At 47.7% G+C, this 21,592-nt stretch overlaps 3 protein-coding genes and 7 non-coding genes across 10 annotated transcripts; 3 read left to right on the top strand and 7 right to left on the bottom strand.

Annotated features, from left to right (window-relative positions):
• Positions 1-305: 305 nt before the first annotated feature.
• Positions 306-1,736, bottom strand: LOC131284593 (gustatory and odorant receptor 22-like). Its single transcript, XM_058313456.1, has 2 exons — positions 495-1,736; positions 306-422 (listed from the first exon to the last, which is right to left on the bottom strand). The coding sequence occupies exons 1-2, from the start codon at positions 1,734-1,736 to the stop codon at positions 306-308; spliced, it is 1,359 nt and encodes a 452-aa protein (XP_058169439.1).
• A 188-nt stretch (positions 1,737-1,924) lies between these two features.
• Positions 1,925-3,153, bottom strand: LOC131284592 (putative hydroxypyruvate isomerase). Its single transcript, XM_058313455.1, has 4 exons — positions 2,952-3,153; positions 2,756-2,867; positions 2,306-2,481; positions 1,925-2,238 (listed from the first exon to the last, which is right to left on the bottom strand). Exons 1-4 carry the CDS (start codon positions 3,151-3,153, stop codon positions 1,925-1,927), a joined length of 804 nt encoding a protein of 267 aa, XP_058169438.1.
• On the bottom strand, positions 2,523-2,593 carry Trnag-gcc (transfer RNA glycine (anticodon GCC)). The gene has a single exon. It is a non-coding gene; the product is annotated as a tRNA-Gly (tRNA).
• A 1,377-nt stretch (positions 3,154-4,530) lies between the features above and the next one.
• On the bottom strand, positions 4,531-4,604 carry Trnai-aau (transfer RNA isoleucine (anticodon AAU)). The gene has a single exon. It is a non-coding gene; the product is annotated as a tRNA-Ile (tRNA).
• Positions 4,605-5,039: 435 nt separating this feature from the next.
• Positions 5,040-5,113, bottom strand: Trnai-aau (transfer RNA isoleucine (anticodon AAU)). The gene has a single exon. It is a non-coding gene; the product is annotated as a tRNA-Ile (tRNA).
• A 1,563-nt stretch (positions 5,114-6,676) lies between these two features.
• On the bottom strand, positions 6,677-6,750 carry Trnai-aau (transfer RNA isoleucine (anticodon AAU)). Its single transcript has one exon. It is a non-coding gene; the product is annotated as a tRNA-Ile (tRNA).
• Positions 6,751-7,257: 507 nt separating this feature from the next.
• Trnak-cuu (transfer RNA lysine (anticodon CUU)) lies at positions 7,258-7,330 on the top strand. Its single transcript has one exon. It is a non-coding gene; the product is annotated as a tRNA-Lys (tRNA).
• A 527-nt stretch (positions 7,331-7,857) lies between these two features.
• Trnam-cau (transfer RNA methionine (anticodon CAU)) lies at positions 7,858-7,929 on the top strand. The gene has a single exon. It is a non-coding gene; the product is annotated as a tRNA-Met (tRNA).
• A 3,934-nt stretch (positions 7,930-11,863) lies between these two features.
• LOC131284591 (neprilysin-4) lies at positions 11,864-14,722 on the bottom strand. The gene has a single exon (XM_058313454.1). The coding sequence runs from the start codon at positions 14,720-14,722 to the stop codon at positions 11,864-11,866; it is 2,859 nt and encodes a 952-aa protein (XP_058169437.1).
• A 1,149-nt stretch (positions 14,723-15,871) lies between these two features.
• Trnae-cuc (transfer RNA glutamic acid (anticodon CUC)) lies at positions 15,872-15,943 on the top strand. Its single transcript has one exon. It is a non-coding gene; the product is annotated as a tRNA-Glu (tRNA).
• Positions 15,944-21,592: the final 5,649 nt, after the last annotated feature.

The following is a 21,592-nucleotide window of genomic DNA, read 5'->3' as shown; positions in this document are numbered from 1 at the left end:
CTTGCTCCTTAACTGACATATCAATGGTTCTTTCTTTTTCTTAACTTTTTACGAAAAATTGCTTTTAATGACGGCTTGATCATTAGTGTAATTATGGCATTCTACATTACGTTGCATTTTTCGCGACAATTGCTATAATAATTTCATCGATGCATAAAAGTACCTATAAGGCGTGATCACTGTGTAGGCTTGAAAATAGAACCTTGAATCTCTTAACGCTATACTCTACACTTCGAAACGAATAATTGATTATGCTGATTTGAATAATGTTTTCCACGAAACCTCACACAGACACAAGTGCATGTTCATGACTTTTGCAACTGTCGGACATTTTCAATAATTTCCGCGGGGATCTGCTGGGAGATAAGTGAGAGCTTAAATTGCAGCAGCACGATCAGGTAGATCGCGATGGTAGCGATACTCTGCGAATGAAATTAATTAAAGATAAGGATGAGTAAACGAGCCTAAGACATATAAGGCCAACTTTTGCTTACCGATGTAAGCAGCTCCCGGTTGACCTCGGCGTAACCCTTCAGACTGACGATGGCCGGGTTCATCTCGATCGCTTGGATAAACAGATCGATTTCCTTCTGCGTTGGTTGGTCCACCTTGAGCAGGTTGATGGAAAGCAATGTGTCCTGCACGCCCTGCGCCACCTGAAGCGTGGCGTTATGCGAGCAATCGCAGAAGATGAACAGCAGCGTCGAACAGTACACGGTGTCTACGATGAGGCCGATCTCTTTGAAGGAAAACCCAAACCCATGGTCGATGATCTCCGACAGGGCACCGTAGATGGCGACGGTGATGTTGACGAACATGAACAGGCAGTAGGTGGAGTAGGTCCGGGCGTACGCATTCCCCAGGGACTGCAGCAGCTCGCTGAGGTTCAACCAGAGGAACCGGTACTGCGAGATCATGGCGGCGGTGCACTCGATGGCGACATCCTTCCGGAAGCACCGGGAGAGGCTAGACGAGGCGACCCGAATGCCACGGCTGTTGATGTACCAGAGGGCGCTGTTCATGTTGAGCATCGTGATGATGTGGTAGTAGGCGGACGTATGCCACAGGGCGAACCCTTCCAGCAAAAAGCTGAGCGAAAGCAGGAACACAATCGCGCACACCAGACACCCGATCGAGAGGAACACGATCAGCACCTTCAGGTGGGGAAACTGCAGCGAGGTGCCGGTGACACGATAGTACCGCACCTGGAACGCGCCCCACATCGTCTTGTAGATGGCGACCTGCTTGGCGACGCCCCAGCCGACGAACGGGATCCAGAAGTGCGGCACCAGAAAGATGACGAATAGAATGCCGTAGATGTACTCGTCGAACTGGGTCGTGGTCTGGAACACCTTGATGCGCTCGTAGCCCACGATCAGGACGATCACGGTGGACACCGTGTAGAAGCAAAAGGCGTACAGGGATGCGGCCGACCGCCAGCTGAAGGTGATCCGACCGGGCACGGACCGTGTGATCGGCATGACCGCCAGGCCTCGGAACAGCACAAGTAGCAGCTTGTGGTCTCGGTAGAACTGGTCGTGCGTTTCGCAGGTGTCACCGTCGGCGGAGTTGAGTTGGGCCCGGATGGCCCGTTCCTTGGCACGCTGGATCAATTCCGGGTCCATCGTACCGTTCACCATCCGCTCGTCCTTGGACGTATCCCAGACGGTTCCCATGTCGCCACGGAGTAGCGCGTAGGCAAGAGAATCGTCGAACTCGCTCTCTTTGATGACCATCTTCCTTTGTTTCGTTCTTTCGAGTGTCGATGGACTTAGGCTTGAGCTACCAATAAGACAGGCTATTTTATATAAACAACCAGGATGCTAATGGTTTAATAATGAAACGCTTGGCCCGAAAGTTTCCCCCCGACTTGTGGCCTTTCTGTATTTGCTCACATCCATTATGCAGACGTGCGACTCCAATGTCACTGCCAGTAGCCGTAGTCACGCAACCAGCCGAGTCCTTCGGTGGTGCCGGCCACTGGGCGGTACTCACACCCGACCCATCCATCCGCGTACCGACCGTCGGTGGCCAGCGTTTGCAGGATGTTGCGGAAGTTCAGCTCACCGTCGCTGTTCGGTTCGTTACGTCCGGGGACCTGTGCTAGCTGGACGTGCCCGATATGTGTCGCCAGTGCCCGGATGCTGTTTGTGATATCACCCCGGATGTGTTGCGCGTGATAGATGTCGTACATCAGCTTCACGTTGGGACTGGCAACGGCGGTGATCATTTGGATGGCTGGTTTACAATGGAAGTCGTAGTTTCAGTAAGGGAATAACTTTTGAAAGGATCTAGAGAGCCTTACCCTTATCGTAGCAAGAAAGATAGTACCCGGGAATGGCGTACTTATTGATCGGCTCGATGACACCGATGATGTTGTTCCGTTCCAGAATGGGAGCGGCCACTTGCAGGTTTGCAAGGTACGTGGTGTCGTGGTCATCTGTAGCAGGACCGTTCAATTTTCCAGCCATTATGTGAATCCTGTAAAAAAGTAAAACCAGTTTTTACAAAAAAGATTAGGATGCATCGGCCGGGAATCGAACCCGGGCCGCCCGCGTGGCAGGCGAGTATTCTACCACTGAACCACCGATGCTTCGGTGATGTGTTGATGATTGTTACCGAACAAATAAAAACAAACAAACATCTTGCCTATTAGCGCAAGGCAATGTCACCCTTCTTATCATCCGTTGCAGTGTCAACAAACGGTTGAAATCAAATAGCAAACTACTTCGTCTCACTCGCAAACACCACTTACTTTCCACAACCAAGCGCCTTGGCATACTCGACCGTGCGCTCCAAGTTAGCCAGGAACTCCTTTTGCCGCCCCGGTAATGCAGCACATCCGAACTGGCCATCCGGAGCATTCCCTAAGGGCGGGTTGTAAAAGTCAATCATTCATTCGTTTTAAAAAATTAACCCTTGTTTTAAATTCCCCCTTTAACAAATCCTACCCAAGGCAATGTTCATGAGGATTTGCTTCAAACCAGTTTCCTTCTGCACCTCCAGCAGCGCTGGCAAGCTAACGTCCTCGGGTGGGAAGGGCCCTTCGACTCCGGAGAATCCCGCCAGCTTGGCCGCTCGGTACCGCTCCAGGAAGGGTCCCGCCTCCAGGAACATAAAGTTTAAATTCGCACAAAACCGTAACGCCACCATGCTTGCTGGCCAATTTGTCTCCGTTATCTCGGGGGCGATTATTCGGGGCTATTCGAACTGAGCAGCTTCTCACACACGTCAATCACGGGTGCACCGAGGCCTGATAAATGGAATGTACCTTTCACAACCGCGAAACCGCGAACTTAAAGGGAGCAAGTGTGATATCGTGGGGATCTGTTTTCGGTATTTGAGGTTTTATGCTTTCGACCAGCGAACACAGCTGGGTTTGACAGAAGAATGAATGGATATAATGGTGTTGGCGAAGTGCATGGCATGTCCCCGCGAACGAAACGGTTGTGTGATGATGTTGGTGCTATAAGGGCTCCCCTTCTTTGTTAGTTCATCATCTCGCGATTCCATGTAATGGTGAATGGTAAGAAACCACCCCCTTCAAGACGCCATTCAACCCGCGAACCCTCACAAACGTTTATCTTGTTTACTTTAGCAAAGAATGGACGTTAGGGGAAGTAACGTTCATTCTGTTATTCCTGTACATTTCAAACTATAGGGAGCTATCTACTTTTCGCGAAGCGTGGTTGTTCTAATGTGCTACCGAATTTAAAGTGATACTATGTCACTAAATTAAAAAAATGTCGCTAACATTTTTTACGTACGATCCGACATTTTACTTCTCTGTTAATTTTGAACAAGTTTTTAAAAATGCCTGTTGTTTTTCGCAAAGTGTATATTGCCCATTTTCAACATTGTAATTTTGTTTACACACATCTCCATGGTAACGATGGGTACGTCGATGACACATTAATTTCACGGGCAACTAACAAGACATCAGACCAGACGCACTCAAGATGAAAAATTGCAGATGCGATTCGGTGGCCGCGATGGTGGATTTGAAAGATGCAATTCGGGTGGAAGAAAAGATCAGGTGTCGGGGGTGGGTTTGCCATGCGGCCCATGCACGACACGCATCAGCTTGCCACGGCCCAGCAGCGAAGAAGGAAGCGTGCATAGTTCGTAAATAGACATAATACGGTTTCGTTCATTTAAATTTTGACTTTTGGTGGACTCGGGCGCGAGAGAGACGTCGGTGACGCGTTAAGCAATTAGCAAAGGGTTATTAAAATTTGACATTAACTTGACGAATGAAGGTGCGCGAACGGCTGGCGGAGTGTCTGCCACCGGGATAATGGTCCAAGACATGCTAAGTTTAGCGTATGGATAGACTGTGGAACGTGTTCCAGGTTTGTAACAAAACGCACGTGTTTCAACTACATTTATTTTTGTTTTCCTTTGCCAAACCGCCAAAGGACTTGTTCCTTTGCTACAGAATGGTTTATTTCAACGCGAGCCCAAGCGAAAAAAATAGTTGAAATTAGTGTCTGACCACAAACTATTGCATCGATGTCCAAAAAGTATATTTGGCTCCAGAGAGGATCGAACTCACGACCTTCGCGTTATTAGCACGACGCTCTAACCAGCTGAGCTATGGGGCCTCGATGTTGCCGAGTTGCTGTATGGTTTTGGTTTCCGTTAACTACGTTTGGCTTTAACTTTAAATGATCAATCCTCCGCTACCAGGCGCGAATGTTTAACAACTGTGGACGGGTTAACTTGTTTTACGCTGTTGTGCTTATTCGTGCAGCCCATTCGTTCCAGCTGACGTAGCAAATAGTTATGCAAAGCTGCGAGCGGCTCCAGTTCTCCCTGGGCAGTGAAGATTGTAATTTTCATTGTGTTGTTTTCTACAATATTGCTAATCCGTAGCCGATGAGATTCCTGCATGCATATTTTCCACTTTGCCTTACTTTTGTATTTACGCCTGACTTTAACATAAGATGGTGAGAGATATTTTTAATAGTGCCGCTCGAATGCAAGACTTCGGTTCCAGTTACTGTAAAATATTTTCATGCTAAAAAATATTATCTGATTGGCTCCAGAGAGGATCGAACTCACGACCTTCGCGTTATTAGCACGACGCTCTAACCAGCTGAGCTATGGGGCCGCCGTGTTGGGTGGTGGGTGGGAAAAAATTCGATACTGCACCATTGACTAATGATACTAGAAAGTGTGTGCGTGTGTATATAACCGGAAACCAGATAATTAAAACCCGCGTCTCAATAGCAGACACGTCAATTTTGCTTCTCACGCTTGCCTTAACCATTAAAGTCGAAGAAAGTAGTGAACGTTTCCTTCCACAAACATAAATCTGGCATCGGCAGGGTTTAAATTAATTCATCAACCCTGTCAACACGTTCGATATTATTGCCCGGAACTCTTTGGGAACTTTTTCTACACCTGTACTTTTCGAGGTTTTTGGAAATTTATTAACTTCTATCCATCTTTGGGATATTGTAAACCGTTCTTCACACGAGGTGCTTTTTTAATTTAATTTTGACCATATTCCCAAATAACCCAAACCGAACGGAAGAAGATGGATAGAGAAAAAGGCATTACTGAACAGGCAGTAGTAATGATTTCATGTTTCATTCATCAAACCATAAATAATGGAGGGAGACAAAAGACCCGAGTAAGACGGTAAAGGTGTAAGGAAGTTGTAGGGAGGAAGGTGGCCTATTGACTTGAAACGATGCGCGAACGGAAAAGGCGTTCATGACAATGTTTTCAAAAAACATGACAACATCTTGCGCAACGGTCACAAAATAAAGCCCGTTGAGGAAACGCAGGTAGACCGCGGTGCAAAGGTAGCAGAACTGTGACAAAACATTAAGCAATGCACGTACAGACGTGGAAAATCTAACCCTCGTTGCCGCAGGAGGAAAGGCGGAGACCGTAAGCGAAGAAAGCATGACAAGAAATCAATTAGAAATTTTGTTGACGGCTTGTTTTGTGCCGTTTGTTTCAGTCTCTCCTCTAGCGAAGGTTTATTACCATTTTCCAGCAAGTTTGTGGTGAACAATTTATGCTCAGCGGAAGCGATCGTGTCATTTATGCCGTGTCGCCTATGCTCGGGCCGGTTATGTTTTGACGAAGTGTTTCCGGCTTTCCACTTGCGCCGGCGGCGGAAAACGAGCTGCCAGCTACAATCGAGAAACAAACAATCGCGAGGATGTACATGTATGAAGTGGAAAAGCGAAGTGAAAATGTGAACGGCCAGGACCCGCTATTGGCGGCAGCGGACAATGGCAACGGTTGCACTCGCCTTCCGGCAGACAAGAAATCGTCAACCGGATGCAGCGGAAGCGAAAAGCATGTTGCTTGCGGCATGTTTTCTTGCGCTTTCTACGACTTGCAGCTGAATCAGTTCAAGGGAGTCGAAGTAAACTAGAAGCAACCATGATGCGTTAAATATAGAACGCTCGCAAGCAGCAACATTGACGTCTCAATGAGAAATAGTTGCCCTTGGAACGCTGGGCATATCAAATCTGGTGAAATTGGCAAACCATCTAATTTAAAATGTACTTGAAAAAAGATGGGAAAATTTCATGCAAGGAAAAATATATAAAACACCACAGACGAAACATAAACAAGTGCTGTAATAAAGGTAACCCTTTTCTAGGAAAAAGGAAAATCATTTGGAGAAAAACTATAAAAGCAAAAAATGCAATGGCTCCAGAGAGGATCGAACTCACGACCTTCGCGTTATTAGCACGACGCTCTAACCAGCTGAGCTATGGGGCCGTCGAGATAAACGGGGTTTCATTAATAATTTAAATTGATAAACACCACACAAACGATTACAACAAATGATTACGTTTATTTCGTCCCATTTGTTAGTAGCATAACTATAAGTTTGCGATGTATATGGCTTAAGCAATGAAGTGCACATTGGCGGGTATCGCGAACGAATCGATCGACACGATTTCGATCAAAAGAATTAGTCGATCGATATCTAAATCTACTCGAAATAGCTATCGGTAACGGGGTTTCTGTTTCGATCGATTGTTCTTATCTGCTAGTTCCATATGATCAAAAAAAAGGTGTACATAATTTGACCGTAACCGTAACCGTAACGGCAATGAGAATAAAAATGAAATTACATACATGATCTGTACAAAGTTTCTTTCGAAAGTTTATTTATGATAAGGGCTTAGAAGTCACTGGTGAAAAACAAACTCTTTGATACATTACATAGTCATGTTTGATGCGTGAGTTTATATTAGTATCTAATCTTGGAGCAGTCATGCAGCCCGGCTAGCTCAGTCGGTAGAGCATGAGACTCTTAATCTCAGGGTCGTGGGTTCGAGCCCCACGTTGGGCGCTGAATTTCCTTTTTACCCGAACGCGAGAGACATTTTACTTTATGTTACTCATAATTATATTTCCAATGAAATGTAACGATAATGAGATCAAATGTAATCATTGTCTAAAAAATTCTGTCTCTGTCTCATTTTGGTATTTCCAAACCTACAGCAAGTCTAGCCCGTTAACCGCGAGCCATATTGAGAAACAAACCGTATGTGTTTGACTGCAAGACGTGTGTGCAAGTTATTTTCTTTTTATATTCAAACTGTTAGTCAGCACAGTAAAGTCGACCCGTTCGAGAGGTGGCATTTGAGTTCGTTCACTCCATTCGCAACCTCCATTGAGGGCGACATTTTGCCTGGAGAACAGGCGTGCAGTGCTGCAGAAGGTAGCGCATGTTTCGTTCGAGCTGCATAGCAAATGGGAGGTGTAAAGCGCCTAGCCAATTCCACAGCGTTTGCACAACATACTCAGCCGAAGTAATGGTATAGTAAAAATAACACACACATTATATTAAGCATTAAGCACCCTCCATGCATGAAGAGCAGAGTGGCGCAGTGGAAGCGTGCTGGGCCCATAACCCAGAGGTCCGTAGATCGAAACTACGTTCTGCTATCCCGAAACTTTTTTGTCGCTTCCGGCATGTGGCATAAGGACATCGCTTACACAGACCTCTACTGTTGTTTTTGGTATCATTTTTTTTGCATTTCTGTTCATTGCTGTGTTCATTTAAATAAATTACCTCTGCTTCCCGGCCACGCCTGGTCAATAATTCGGTAGTGATCCATTAATCTTCTACGATTTGACATGCAGTTTGCAGCTAAATCCTTGTACAAACCCCGCTGCCTAAGATTCCGGCCAACCATTCACAAATCAGCGTTTGCCAAAGCAGATGGACCCGACCAGTAGGTGTTAATGAAGATTTATGACGTTCTACACCGCCAGAGCTAGAACAGGAACACTGCCAAAGCAGAGGAACTCGTGAGAAAGCAATAATATCCTTTGACAGCTGTGTTCTGCAAATTGCGGGGCATCCTTTTACGACTTCACACGCTGCTTGATTGGGGAATTGCTCCCAAGCTAAAGTATCTGCTATCAAATGAGATTGTGATGTTTGTGATTTGCCGCGGAAGGAAGGCTTGCCACGAAAAACGGCTCTTGAATTGGGGACCTAACGGGACGTTCCGGGCGATGCCTGCAATGGCCACCGGCAGCGTTTTGCTTCCAAAGCCATAAAACAGAGCGGAACTGTGTGCCTGGGGAGTGCAGGCGATGGGGCACCTTTCCCGCCTGGTTCCGTCGGTAAAAGTAGCCACCGGGGTTACGAAACCAGCCTAACCCCGCCCCAACCAAAACGTTTCCCATCTAAGGCTGATGGGCCACCACCGTACAAGGAGCGGGCAGCAAAAGGGGGAGCACATCCCCGGCGGGGGATGTGGTGTCGCGTGGCCCTTGGTGGCCATTGTCTTCCGCACCAGCAGGTCGCTTCCGCTGAACCCATATACCTTGGTTGGTGCGCACGCACGACATGTTCGTTTGACAAGTGCTACCGACTTCCAACTTGACCGGTTCGGACCCACCAGCAGCAGGCCCTGTTTAGTATTCTAATTCCAGAACCATCGGCGTTTGTTTCCTGTTTGCACTTCCTCCTTCCACCCGCGCTCCATTTATACGGAGTTCTCTCCTCAGTTTTGTTGCGCGCGCGCGCTTGGCCGCCATTTTTATCGCGCGTCAACTTCCACTTCCTAACCCTATTGTGTTTCCATCGCTGTTTCCCTATTTTTCTTTCAATATATTATCTATGTTTCCTCACCTCCGAGCGATGATGGAAACGATCGGTGTTTAGTATGCATACTTACTGATTTATTTAACTTTGTTCTCTTCTAGTTGCTTCCGAGGTACTACTCTTTTCCCCCCCTCGATAGCTGACAGTTTATTTTATTTGAACAACGTACGTTGACCCCACTCTGAACATAAAAAGAACGGTGGAGCTAAGAAGTCTTAGCTCGTACCAGCTGGCACTTGCTTGGGGCCTGGTGTTTTTGCTAATGACTGATGCCGACAAAAAGAAAACTCTCTGACTGCGCATTGGTTGGTATCGATGCAACTTCTGTTCGCAGTGATTTGCATCCCTAATTGCACCAACAGGTGGAGACTGCTATTTTGCGGGAATTACGACTCCGTACAGGTTTCGCTGCTTGACGGTTCCGTAATAGAATTTTCAAAGGTGAAATTTGAATATCCATGCACAGAATCGAGCAGAAGCAGGCTCCAAAAATGGAGCGAATTTTATTGCCTCTCTGTAAGGAAAATCTCAGTAAAACCCCAAACCTTTCAGAGTAGCATATTGAAGTCGGAAAAAAGATAAAAGTAATTGATTTTAAATTGGATACCGCTATTTATTTTTGACTAAAACAAATTAAGCCAACAGCATGTAGAGTTGAGATGATAAAATCAAACCTACATTTTCTCTTATGTAACAAATAATAAATGTACTTGAAGGTTACTAACAGCTTTCGAAAGCATATCTTTCTATACCTTAAAGACATGAAACACTGCTCCTATGTCATGTCCATTAGAACACGGATGTCTAGACGTCCCAGTTGGTTACGGCCTCGTCTGGAAATTATTTGTGACATTTAAGTTTTACGCTCGGTTCCGCAGTTATTCCGATATCTCTATCCATCAAACCAATTGCGACCCAGTTAAATGTAAGGGAAGTTTTTTGGGGCGATTTCCGATCGGAGGCAATTGCCTTTCGGCATTTCGGTGCGCGCTGTTGCACCGGTGTTGGCCAAAACACTTCCGTTTCGTTCCGCCCAACTGCACCGGGCTGATCAGTAGTACCGTAGTTGCACCGCCGGCCAACCAACCCGGGATGTATGTGTGAGCGTGCGCATCCGTGAAGATGACCGTATCCTAAATTTAGCATGCACAACTTTTTCGTTGTCGCATCCGATGTCATCCGATGGGATCCTTCTGTTAAATGCAGGCCGACGCTACACGGCAGATGCGCAACGGTGGGTGTACAGCGCGTCGACGGCACCGGTTTGGCCAACCGCTTGGTTCGTTGCTTCCGTAATCGGTTTGCTGCCATCGAGTTTAAACTATTTTGTAACACCACGCAACTAGCACTTCTTTGCGGAGGGAAGGAGAGTCACGGTTGGCCATGAGGAGGGTGAAGGAGTATCCGTACTGAGGCATGATACGATGTGGTCGTTACACCAACCATTACACATTTCCCAAGAGGATCGCACAGGCTGGTTGTGCTGCTGGAAATCGTGGTTTGAAACACTTTCCGTGCCATGCAAGAAATACCATCGTCCACATATCCGGATACCATCGGTCCACAGGGGAACGACTTTCAGCTCGGCCACAGTCGATTTCGCCAAAAGGTGGAGGACGCGGTTATTTCTGGAATGGTTTCGAAAAACCGAACACCGTCCACCGACACTTGCAGTGTTGGGGAATGTGCGTTCTCACCACCGGAACACGTCGTCGTCGTCGTCGTCGCCATCGTCGTTTGGGTTGACCAAGAGTTGGTCCTACTGTGGGAGGAGGGATTGGAGTGTCCGGTGGTCATGGAAGTGGTACTACTTCCTGCATCAGCTGTTCACGATCATCTCCGTCGGGCCGGCATGTGTGGTGTAAACGATCTTACCATTTATGCATCCTCCAGTGTAAGCTATTGACCTCTTTTGAGGGTACTTTTAATAAAATATTGATCATAGGTGTATCATTAAAACAGTTTATTTTTAAAGTTTGGTCTTACAAATCATTTGCTTGGTACGCGTGTGTCTTGTCCGAAATTGATCCAATTCTAGTTGGATAATCTCGTTACGTCATCGGGTTACCATAGTAACGAGCTCTCGATCAAGAGGAGGAAGTAGGAACGACGTCTAGAACGTTTCTGCTAAGTGAAACATGCGTTTCAAATCTTTTCCACTTTGAAATATTCAACACAATACTCAATAAACATCAACAATAACATTATATAGTTCTTTGACTATAAGCCTATCTAACTGTTTCACAATCCTATTTTCTCATAAATGTTCTCGTCCTAGATGTACTAACTAGCCATTCTAAACGATATACAGTAGTATCAACTACTTTACTACCCGAACCTGCACGCAGAAGGAAGATTAAGCAAGTGTGGGTAATCACATCGCTTAACCACGACGACTAACGGTATTAACGGCGGAACCAGGAAAGCGTTTCGACCTCGACGAAATTTGATCCACGACGCATAAATTGGATAACAGTGGCTACGGTTGGAAGGGAAGATTTTCGGAACCTGAGGAACACGTTGTGACCGAGAATGATAGAGTGGATTCAATTAAATTCTTTTGCCACAAACGAGACGAGCTCGTACGGTGGTGTTGTGTTTCTCCGCGAAACCGCAGCGTGTAATCGGTAGCCGGGATTTCATCATACCTTCGCGGAGCACATGTAGTCTCACATGTTAACATGGCAGGACACTTTATTGCTATCCAATTCGCCGGTTGTTTTATTTACAGAGTCCGTACCGGGCACGTGTAGTTCCCCTTCACTACCACACGCTACACTTTTCGGCCGGGTTCATAACGCTCCCAACCGGGCACCGGAACTCGCGGGCAAAGTCCTCCGAGTTGGACAGCGTACCGATCACCCGGAACCGCCCGGGACTGTGTACGGCCGTCTTGAGCTTGTTCCGGGTCGCTTCCGGGCGCATCGCACCGCACCAGATCTGTGCAAAGTTCAGGAAGAACAGCTGCGTGTTGGTGACGTTCAGCCCCGGAAGGGTCTCGAGGGCCAGAACGCGTGGGTCGGTCTGCGCGGAAAGCCATTTGGTGTAGGCGAGGAACGCCTGCTTGATGCCACCGTTGTCGGCGATGTTCTCGCCCTGTGTGTTTTCCCCATCGAGCTGGACGCCGATCTCGTCGATCGTGTACTTGCTGTACTGCTGCACCAAACAAGCTGCCCGCTCGTGGAACGCCTCGATGGCGTTGTCGCTCCACCAGCGGTACAGGTTACCGTCGCGATCGAACAGCCGACCCTTGTCGTCGAAACCGTGTGTCAGCTCGTGCCCGATCACCACGCCAATGCCACCGTAGTTGATCGACTTTGGGAAGTGACGGTGGTAGAACGGTGGCTGCAGGATCCCAGCGGGGAACATGATCTGGTTCTTGTTGCGGCTATAGTACGCGTTCACCACAGCCGGTGCCGTATGCCAGGCCGTTTTGTTCACCACCTGGCCAAGCTTCTCCTGATCCGTTCGCCGTATGTGACTGAGCACGTTGAGCGTGTTTTCGAAGTATCGCTCCGGGTGAACGGTGAGACTGGCGTAGCGGGCGTTCAGCTCTTCTTGGGACAGAATAAAGTTGGGGTAACCGATCCGGAGCGACATCGCGTTCACCTTTTTCTCGGCAAGCCGCTTGGTCAACCCATCGATCCAATCGGTCTGGTTCAGTATCTCACGGAAGGCCTCCTGCAGCTCGTGGGTCATCTTGAGCGTGTCCTTCTTGCTGTTCTCGTCAAAGTATCGCCTCACGAACATCGCCCCAACCGCCATTCCCATGTTGGCGTTAACCTGCGTCACACAGTTCTTCCACCGTGGTGGATTCTTCTCCCGCCCGAATAACGCATTCGAGAAGCGCTGCTTGGCACCGAGAAACCGATCGTCCAGATTGTTGATCCGGTGACGAACGAATCGCCACAGTAGATAGTTGGCCACGATACGTGGCTCCGTTTGGCCGATCAACTCCACCAGGTCCTGCATGTAATTCATAGCAAACATCACCACAAAGTCGGACGTATTCACCTTGCGCTCGGTAACGATCTCCAGGTACCTCGTCCAATCAATCTCCGGTACTTCATCGTGCAGGTTCTCCAGGATGATCTTCCTATACAGGGTCGACACGTTGTTGCGCTCCTCCGGTGGGTTAGTAATGTTCGCTAGCTGCACCTCGAACTCAATCATCTCGTCCGTGGCTCGCTGGGCCGTCGCCGGTGGCACGTCGAGCAGCTCGATTACCTCCACCATAAACAGACGGTACGCATCCAGGTACTTCCGGTTGGCGGCCTGTAGGTAGTACTCGCGCGTCGGCAACCCGAGTGTCGTCTGGTCAAACTGCACGATATTTTCATCCGAATTCTTAATGTCCGGACCAACCCACTCGACTATCAGCACATCGTTGTTGTAACGGCGAATGTACGCCGTCAGGTTCAGCCAGTCGAAGCCGGTTTCATCCCAGTTCGGATCGAGCAGGGGCCATCCACCGAGGCTATCCAGCAATCGCTTCAACGGTTCCAGTCCTCTCTGCTTGATCAGCTCATAGTTCATGCAGGACACAAACAGATGGCGTGCTTTCGTTTCCGCATCGTCATCCGACTTGAGTTCCCTTCTTCTAACGCGCTTCACCTGCGTCGTCCGGATGATGAGTTTGTTCTGAACCGCACGACGTCGCCTTCGCCGTCGCCAACCACGGCCAACTCGCTTTCGCACACGACGCAACGGTACGTCATCAACGGGTTGGTTGTGTTGAGAACTCGGTGCCGTTGTCGAACGGACGGTTGAGAGCGCATTGCCCACCTCGGGCAGACTTTCTTCCGCGCCGGGGGAAGACGGCACACTATCGTCACCCAAGAGTAGGTTTTTCAGCACCAGATCGAGACTTTCGCGCAGCAGCTCGAACGTGTCCAGTGCGGCTTTATCCTTCGGTATCGGATTCACCCGGTCCCAGTTCCCGCAGGCGTACTGGTAGAAGTCGTCACACGGGTCCGCCCCGAGGTCCATGTACTGCCGCATAATCTGTACCTGCGCTGCCCGTATGCTCTCCGGACTGCTCCGGCTGTCGTCTAACCAGGAGAGAGACTTTCTCACACGTCGCCGTTGACGTCCTTGTTTCACTTCCTGGGGCGACAAAGGGTCCCCCGGTAAACAGTCCGCTGGTAGGACGCGCTTTTCCGTCGGAATGAACGACGTCCGGATGATGTCACGCAAAAGTCCACGATCCTCGGTGTCGATGGTTTCGCTTAGGAGCTTCGGTATCGGTTGGCACTGCCGTTCGGTGCTAGCTGTGGTCAGGTCCGGCCACTCGGAAGCTTCTCCATCGGTGAGGTAGTTATCACCCATACCGGATTCTTCCGCATAGGAGCCAATCTCACCGCATCCTAGCTCGACCGAACCGACGACCTGAAACCGAGACAACAGCAGAAACAGCAAACCGATCGGAAGCATCGCGGCCGGAATGACGAACAGGATCTTCACGAACCGGTACCCGGGACACCATTGAAGCCGTCCGGTGCGTTCATCGATTCCCAGTCCACAGCCGCCACTGGAAGTGGTGACGGAGTCGGGAGGTTGTTGTTGCTGCTCCGACTCCTGCCGCTTATCGTACTTGCTCGCGACTTTGCACACAGACTCCATCGGGCCTCGGACGTTCCCGTTACACCGCATCTCACCTGCCGCTAGCAGCACATTGCAGCACGGCATGCACTTTCACTTTGCGCCTTTCTTTCTTGCCGCCCTCGCACAGCAGGATATCGCCGCCAAACAGGGACACCTTCACCAGGCAGGTTGGAGCCGTTCTCTGGAGCCACGCAGATTCGCACGATTCTCCGCAGTGTGTCAGCACTCACTCGCTATCTCGCTGCAATTGACGCCGATTAGCTGTACCTGTGCCGTCTCGGGTGGATTGATACTGCTTGATACTGCCGTGGTGGTTGTAGCACCGCGACCGATTCAACACATGCTAGTAGCACTTTCCGAGGCGGGCTGAGTTCCTTCCAGATGAATGCGATCTCGAGACAGATGCCGAATCTCTGGCGATGTGTGTTCGTGATCTGCGTCCGTGTGATCCGCGTAGAACCACAGGGTGGTACGTCAGCAGCCGTTGAACAATAACAAATCCACGCCGTGGGGATTCCACGGAGGGGAAAGGACGGTCAACGCCGGGATACACTTGTTGCGGTGGAAGAAAACACGGTGGCGTAGGGCAGTAAAGGCGCGAAACGAACTATCACAAAGGGCCAATCTACGGTCAAAGCTATGCTAAAGCTGGGCTTGCTGGGGAGGATTTACGAGGTTTGACGCGCTGTCGCTTCACCACTACTGAATGGAAGCCTGCAAACGGACCATTCCCATTTCCCGCGCACGCTGCCATTCATGCTCATTGAGACTAATTTAAATCAATTCAGAATCCAACATCCAACGAAAACACTACTCTCGCACAGTGCATCTCAGTGTCTGTGGTTCGGGCCTCCGTATTGTAGCCAAACCAAATCCTCGTCGGTGACCATATGTGATACCTTCTAAGGAACAATGCCACGAGAGAAAGAACCGCAATTGGATGGGATAGTTAAAGATGTTTTGAAGGGATTTTTTTCGCGTAATTATTTAATTTCTTGGCCTTAGCTCCGGTTATGATTTTAATGCTGAAAGTATTTAGAAGTGACTTGACTAAGTCACTTACTACACGGTTTTCACAAAAAGACGAAATGTTAAACACCACATTTAAAATAGCATTATAGCTTTACTGTTTCTACTGTATGCGTATAGTTGCCCCTGACATAACAATCCCATATTGTCTAGTGGTTAGGATATCCGGCTCTCACCCGGAAGGCCCGGGTTCGATTCCCGGTATGGGAAAGCGACTTGTTTTTACATACGGATCGTTTTTTTCCTTTTTTTTGCTTTAACACTGTTTACAAATTTTACTTGAACATGATAGCGCTGATAAGAAACGATGTTTATTCCGGCTTTATTGTGTAAAACGGAGTTTATGACACAAACACCAGCAATTGCGCAGCCTCTATGCAGTGGGGGCTTAAAATGCATCTAACGTTTCCATCGCGATTATTATTTCACAACGGCCCTCAGCATGTTGGCGTCTAAGGGCTCGTCAAGCTCCACAGTCACGATCCGCGATTACGTAAAGACAATAGTTTGCATCACATTAATAGAGTATACAGGGATTGGGCAGAAAAAGAAACGGCGTCAACAGAAACAAAACGATCTGCTTCTACATCCTTTTCCTGCCTCGTCGTTTATTTATGCAATAAATGCGTGCTTCTAGGAGGGAAGCTAGTAGTATCGCGCTTTGCTCGTAAAAATAACCTGCGCCAAAGGTTGGTACCAATTTGCTTGGCAGATATCGTAAATTGTCGCCAATCGGCCGGTGGATGTGTGCTTCCTAGGTACCGATGCAGTCAAGCATGGACGCAAATTGTGATTGAAAACGGTCGGTACTTGGCAAGTAAGATATAGGAAGTAATGGAAAAACGAAGCAATATGGAGTCAGCAACGCGCTTTGAATTGTTTTATATCCATAGACAAAGTTTTATGATGACCATTTAAGATTTACGGTGGCACTTTGTCGGCTAAATCATTTAGTTTGGGATCGCCTTCGAACAGTGCTCTTTTTGCATTCACTTCCTATGCAGCAGAGTTCGTTAGAGTTTTAATAAATATTTGTTCATAGATGGGTTTACTTGCTTTAATCTTTCTCTTTTACAGGATTTGAATGTTAGAACGTTATTCTACTTTTATTTAAGTCAATAACTATATGTCATTTTGGATACTTAAGTTTTTATTAATCAAATGTTGAAGTTTTTAATAGTGATAGAGAAACGCAGTAACAAACAAAATGACTCTGTTATAACTCCTTATTTCCTTATACCAAATTTTAAAAACTCACATTCGTACTCAAACAGTTCCTCACTTTTTCTCTTATTTAAATCTCTGTATCGTTTCTTTAACCATTTGTCTTGCTCGATGATCTTCCCGTCGAGTGTGGCCATCAAGTCGACCACCGCCGGCGGGCATCTTCGTATACCCAAGAACGGCCGATAGACCACAAACGAGTATTAGTCACAATTACCCAATTCAGAGCAAAATCAGCTTGAATTGTCGTGCATTATCTTCCGTAAATGAAGCGAAGAGATGTTTTACAGCCGAGGTCTTGCTGTCCTGGCGTTTCCTTGCGTGCTAGAAACATATGATTTGCGTTTGAGCTGTCCGTTACGACAATTTTGTAACTCGAAGCGTTAATAATAATTTGTGGCATGAGAATATTTGTTATTACTTATAGATTCTTGTTGGACGGCAATTACACATACGCAATGATCAAAACAAAAACGTTTGTTAAGCGATTTTGGTGTTGCTGATTTGAATCTTCTGCTCGGATTTATCATTAAACACGCAGTCCTGTCGATCACATTTATCGGAAGACCGTTCTGGTCCTTCTTGTGTTGTACCCTTTGAGGAAAATTCTACCCCCGATGAGGGATGGCGAGGGATGTCTGGTTTGTTTTTCACACCCACGATCATGCCTCGACCGTATCCTGATCGGTTCCTGCTTATCTGGACCGATATCTGTGGTAGTCCCGGAAGACCCCGGCGACCAGCTTGGGAACAGCGAATCTCTAAGGGAAAGAAAGCAAGCAACCCAACGCTAAGAAGCAGCGGTCCTCGGGAAGACGCTCGCGGAAAATAAATAAATCGATAAGCACCGATAAAAGACCGAGCGCATCGGTGCGAAAACATAGCTAGAATGAATAAGTAAATATGATAATGATGCAAACACAGGAACCTAACAAATGTTGCAGAGCTGGCCCGGGACCCCGGGTAGAGGGCCGGATTAAAAATGCACACCTACAAAATGAAGATCCCGCAAGCGAAGGCGGGCGAAGAGAAATAAAATCGAAAGATAGTGAAGATGTCCTCGGACACGGACGGCGTGCGAGCCGCGCGGTGACAGGTTTAACCGATTATTTATTGTTTGATTTTCAGAGAAGGGCACGGAACAAGAAGCAGACGGTTGTGGGACGGAGGGCCTATCTTTCCGTCCGCCGGGCGATGGTATAAATAATAAGTTATTTTTGTTTTGAAACTTACCAAATGGGCAGCGTTGGCGTTGGAGTTGGGTCGTTTGTGATGGCGTGAGATTGGTGGTCTGTGGTTCCATCGAGCAAAGGGATGTCCTTTCGAGAGGGGCCGGATCGTGCCTCGTGCTTGGACTGTTCGATCGGAAGGAGTTGTTACTGCGCTTTCGTGATGGACGATCGATAATTTGCGGTTATGTTGACAAGTCGATATGCAGCGAACATGGCTGAAGCGAGCATAAAGTAAAACGAATATTGCAATTGAATTGTAACCTGATTTGTTTGTCTTAGTCCTCAATCACGGTTATCTGAGAATTTAAGCTTTTTTTAATGTTTGTTCTTAAAACAGGGGTTAACTTGAACGTTTTGAGTTGTTTCGACGAGTGAACTGAATGTCTGATTGATTTTTTCGAGCGAAAGTTACGAAGGAGCACATTATTTTGTGTAGAGTATATTTTGATGTAACCGAAATATGCCAACATAACATAAGTCCAATAATCTGCTATGGTACAGATCGCTCAGACACGTGCCATTTTGGTTACGAGTAGACTCTGATATCCTTGACCCAAAGTACGCCGTGTGACAATTCACTAACAAACACTACGACGTGATGTGAGTAATTCCTATTTTCCGATTAGCGATTAGCATGCCATGCTCTCGTGCTTCCGTTGGGTTGGATTTTCGTTCCGGGCAAGGTCGTCACAACCGGAATAGCGTACCGTATGCCGATTCGTGCTGTTTTGCAACTGCATTCCGACGGCATTACTTGTCAGCATCCGGCATCGGTGTGCATCGTACACGTGAGCCCTTCGAATGCCGGCCGCTCAGCATGCGCGAAGGCTGGTGACGGAAGTGCGGCTGAGACGCGATGCATTTATCGCTCGGAACGTGGGAGGGTTTCTGCTTTCGCCTCCGGTTTTCACTTTCTTCGTTGGCGGTCGGCGAGGGATAAAGAAACGGAAAATACGATCATGTCGATCACAATGTCGAGCGGGCGATCATGGTGCAGCGATGAAGTGCTCAAGCGTTTGCATTTGACGTCCGACACCTGGCGGATTCTCGTTCACGGGAAGAGCAGGAAGCTCAAGCAACAGCTTGCAGAATGTCAGTCCTTGCCTCTCTTTTTTGTGGGTGGACTCCCCTGCGTTGATTCCTTAGATCTGACACCGAGCCATTGAATTACGTGTCAATCCGTCGGCTCGACAAGCCCGTTTTGGTCCCCTCAGGCGGCACTTCCGCCATGGGTGTAATCTTTCATCCGGATGCAATTGAGAGGTCGTAAAAAGTGTCACCTTGAACACACACTTTCTTTATGTCTCGCGAATGGAGGGGATAGGTCGGATGTTTTGATTGTTGGCGATCCTTGTGTGGGGCACGTGAAAACGAGCCGCTGACTAAACATAAGATGTTGGTGGTTTATTATTTTAATCCACAATTCATGGGAGAGTTTAAAGTGTTAGAAAAAAAGTATTGACTAAATAAGTTTTTAGTTTCAACTGTGAGTTATTTTTGTGAGTTGAAGCCTAAATCTACCATTTTCCGGATCTCTGGGAGGTTTTTCGAGGACATCCAAAGGTTCAAAGGTTTGATTTAAAAAGTTCTTCCCTAACCTCATTGCTTACGTGTAGTTCTTCAATATTTAATCAAGATATATGAACTCAAGTAGCTTGCCATTAATTTAATTCTATAAGTCAGCTGCTTGTAAGTAGATTATCTTCTTTGAAATAAACTTTCTCCCAATATGTCATCTCCCCATGTTAGATACGCTGCGGTATAACCTGTACCCTTTAATGGCCTGATCGTGAGGATTGTTTATGCTCATCATTCACCACCCAAGAAGTCCCGTCCGGCCTAACAAGACCAGCAGACCCTTGATACCTGCATGGGACGGAAAGGAAAACCCGGGAGCACTGGCATCCAATTTCTGGAGGCTGTTAATATATTGCCGGACAACAATTGGGCGCCCTCTTACCTCTCACCGAAATAACCAGAAGCGCCCGAAAAATAATTCTTTGCTGGGTAGATTATTATCGAGTCCCTTTTCTTCGACCTTAGCTCGCAACCTGGAGGAATGCTGTGTGTGCCTCGAAATGCTTTACCCAGCATCAGCTGGCTCTTGGCACGTGTGCTCGAGTGTGCTCAATTAAGGGCTGTACAATTTGGGTAGAACCTCTGGAGGTCCTTGAGGCGTTGTTTATCTCGGAGGAGTGGGCTGTTTGTTTGTTTCCAGCGCTACGTTTTCGAGCATTCGGAGCTGAAGCACCATCGCAAAGTCGAGAGGACATTTTCCAATTCGCTTCCAAGTAGAACAAGCTCGGCGTTGCGTTTGTCTAGGAAGCTCCGGTCAGCTCCAATCAAAGTCAATTGCAATTCCCGTGTCAAACCACGTCGGTCGGTCGGTCGGTCGGTCGGTCGATGGTTTTGAGCCCTTGATGATGATTCCGTTGCAAGCGTGCCGAGTAAAGAGACCTCCGCAGCAATGGCGGCCTAAATCGGGTGTAAGATTTTCTACCGCCTTCGAACGATACGTGACATCTTTCGCGAGGAGCGCGCGCGTGAACGTACAAATATAGTTGCGATTTGTTTGTTTTCTCCTTGGCCGTCCCGTTTATGCCACCCGATTGCATGCTTAATGGTATTAAACTAAATCTACACCGATGCTAGGTTTCCCCTCGGGAGACAATTGGAGCCAATTGATTTGAATGGCCAAGAAGGTTCGGCAAGGAACTCGTTTTAACTGGAAAATTGCCCTCCGACCTGGCGGGGCTGCACACCGTGCCCGTGAATGTATGTCCATAACCGCATTATGCTCGCAAGAAAAGTTGAAAGGTCGTTTCTATGATGAACATATCTTAAAGAGATTGCAAAGTTGTCCTATCACTAGAGGTATAAATCCCCAAACAATAGAACTGAATTAAACCCAGTTGCTCTGGTTTTTAATTTTACTCCCTTTCCCCCCGTCGGTCTAGTTATCTCCCCGAGCCGATGTTTGGTTGCCATGCTAAGATGTATGTTTGAATGTCAAACATTTGAACTGATCGTTAAAAAAGAAATCCGGTAATCAAAACATTCGGGCAATCTAATAAACGCGTTTATTTAAAGCGTAACGTAAGAAGCTACCGTGCGCCTTGTGCCCCCTTGTTGTCTTAAGGAATCCACTATCCGGCGTACCGCGCCCGGGGTCGACACGCTGTCGGTTGCATCACTGCGTTTGTTCCACACGGGCTCGTTTTCTTCGATCGTGCTTCATTCTTTCCTGCGACCAGCGATCGCTTCCCGCCTGCGTGGTTCCGTGAGTTTAACTGCCTTACTCTTCGGTTGATGCTCACCGGGCACCAAAAAAGAGGAAGAAGAAGGGGGAAAAAAGTCCGCAGCTGAGAGGCTCGTAAAATCCGTCACATTTAAGGATTTATGG

Source organism: Anopheles ziemanni, chromosome 3 (genome assembly GCF_943734765.1).
Source record: "Anopheles ziemanni chromosome 3, idAnoZiCoDA_A2_x.2, whole genome shotgun sequence".
NCBI classification, from domain to species: Eukaryota; Metazoa; Arthropoda; class Insecta; order Diptera; family Culicidae; genus Anopheles; species Anopheles ziemanni.
This window is presented reverse-complemented; position numbering and strand designations above follow the sequence as displayed.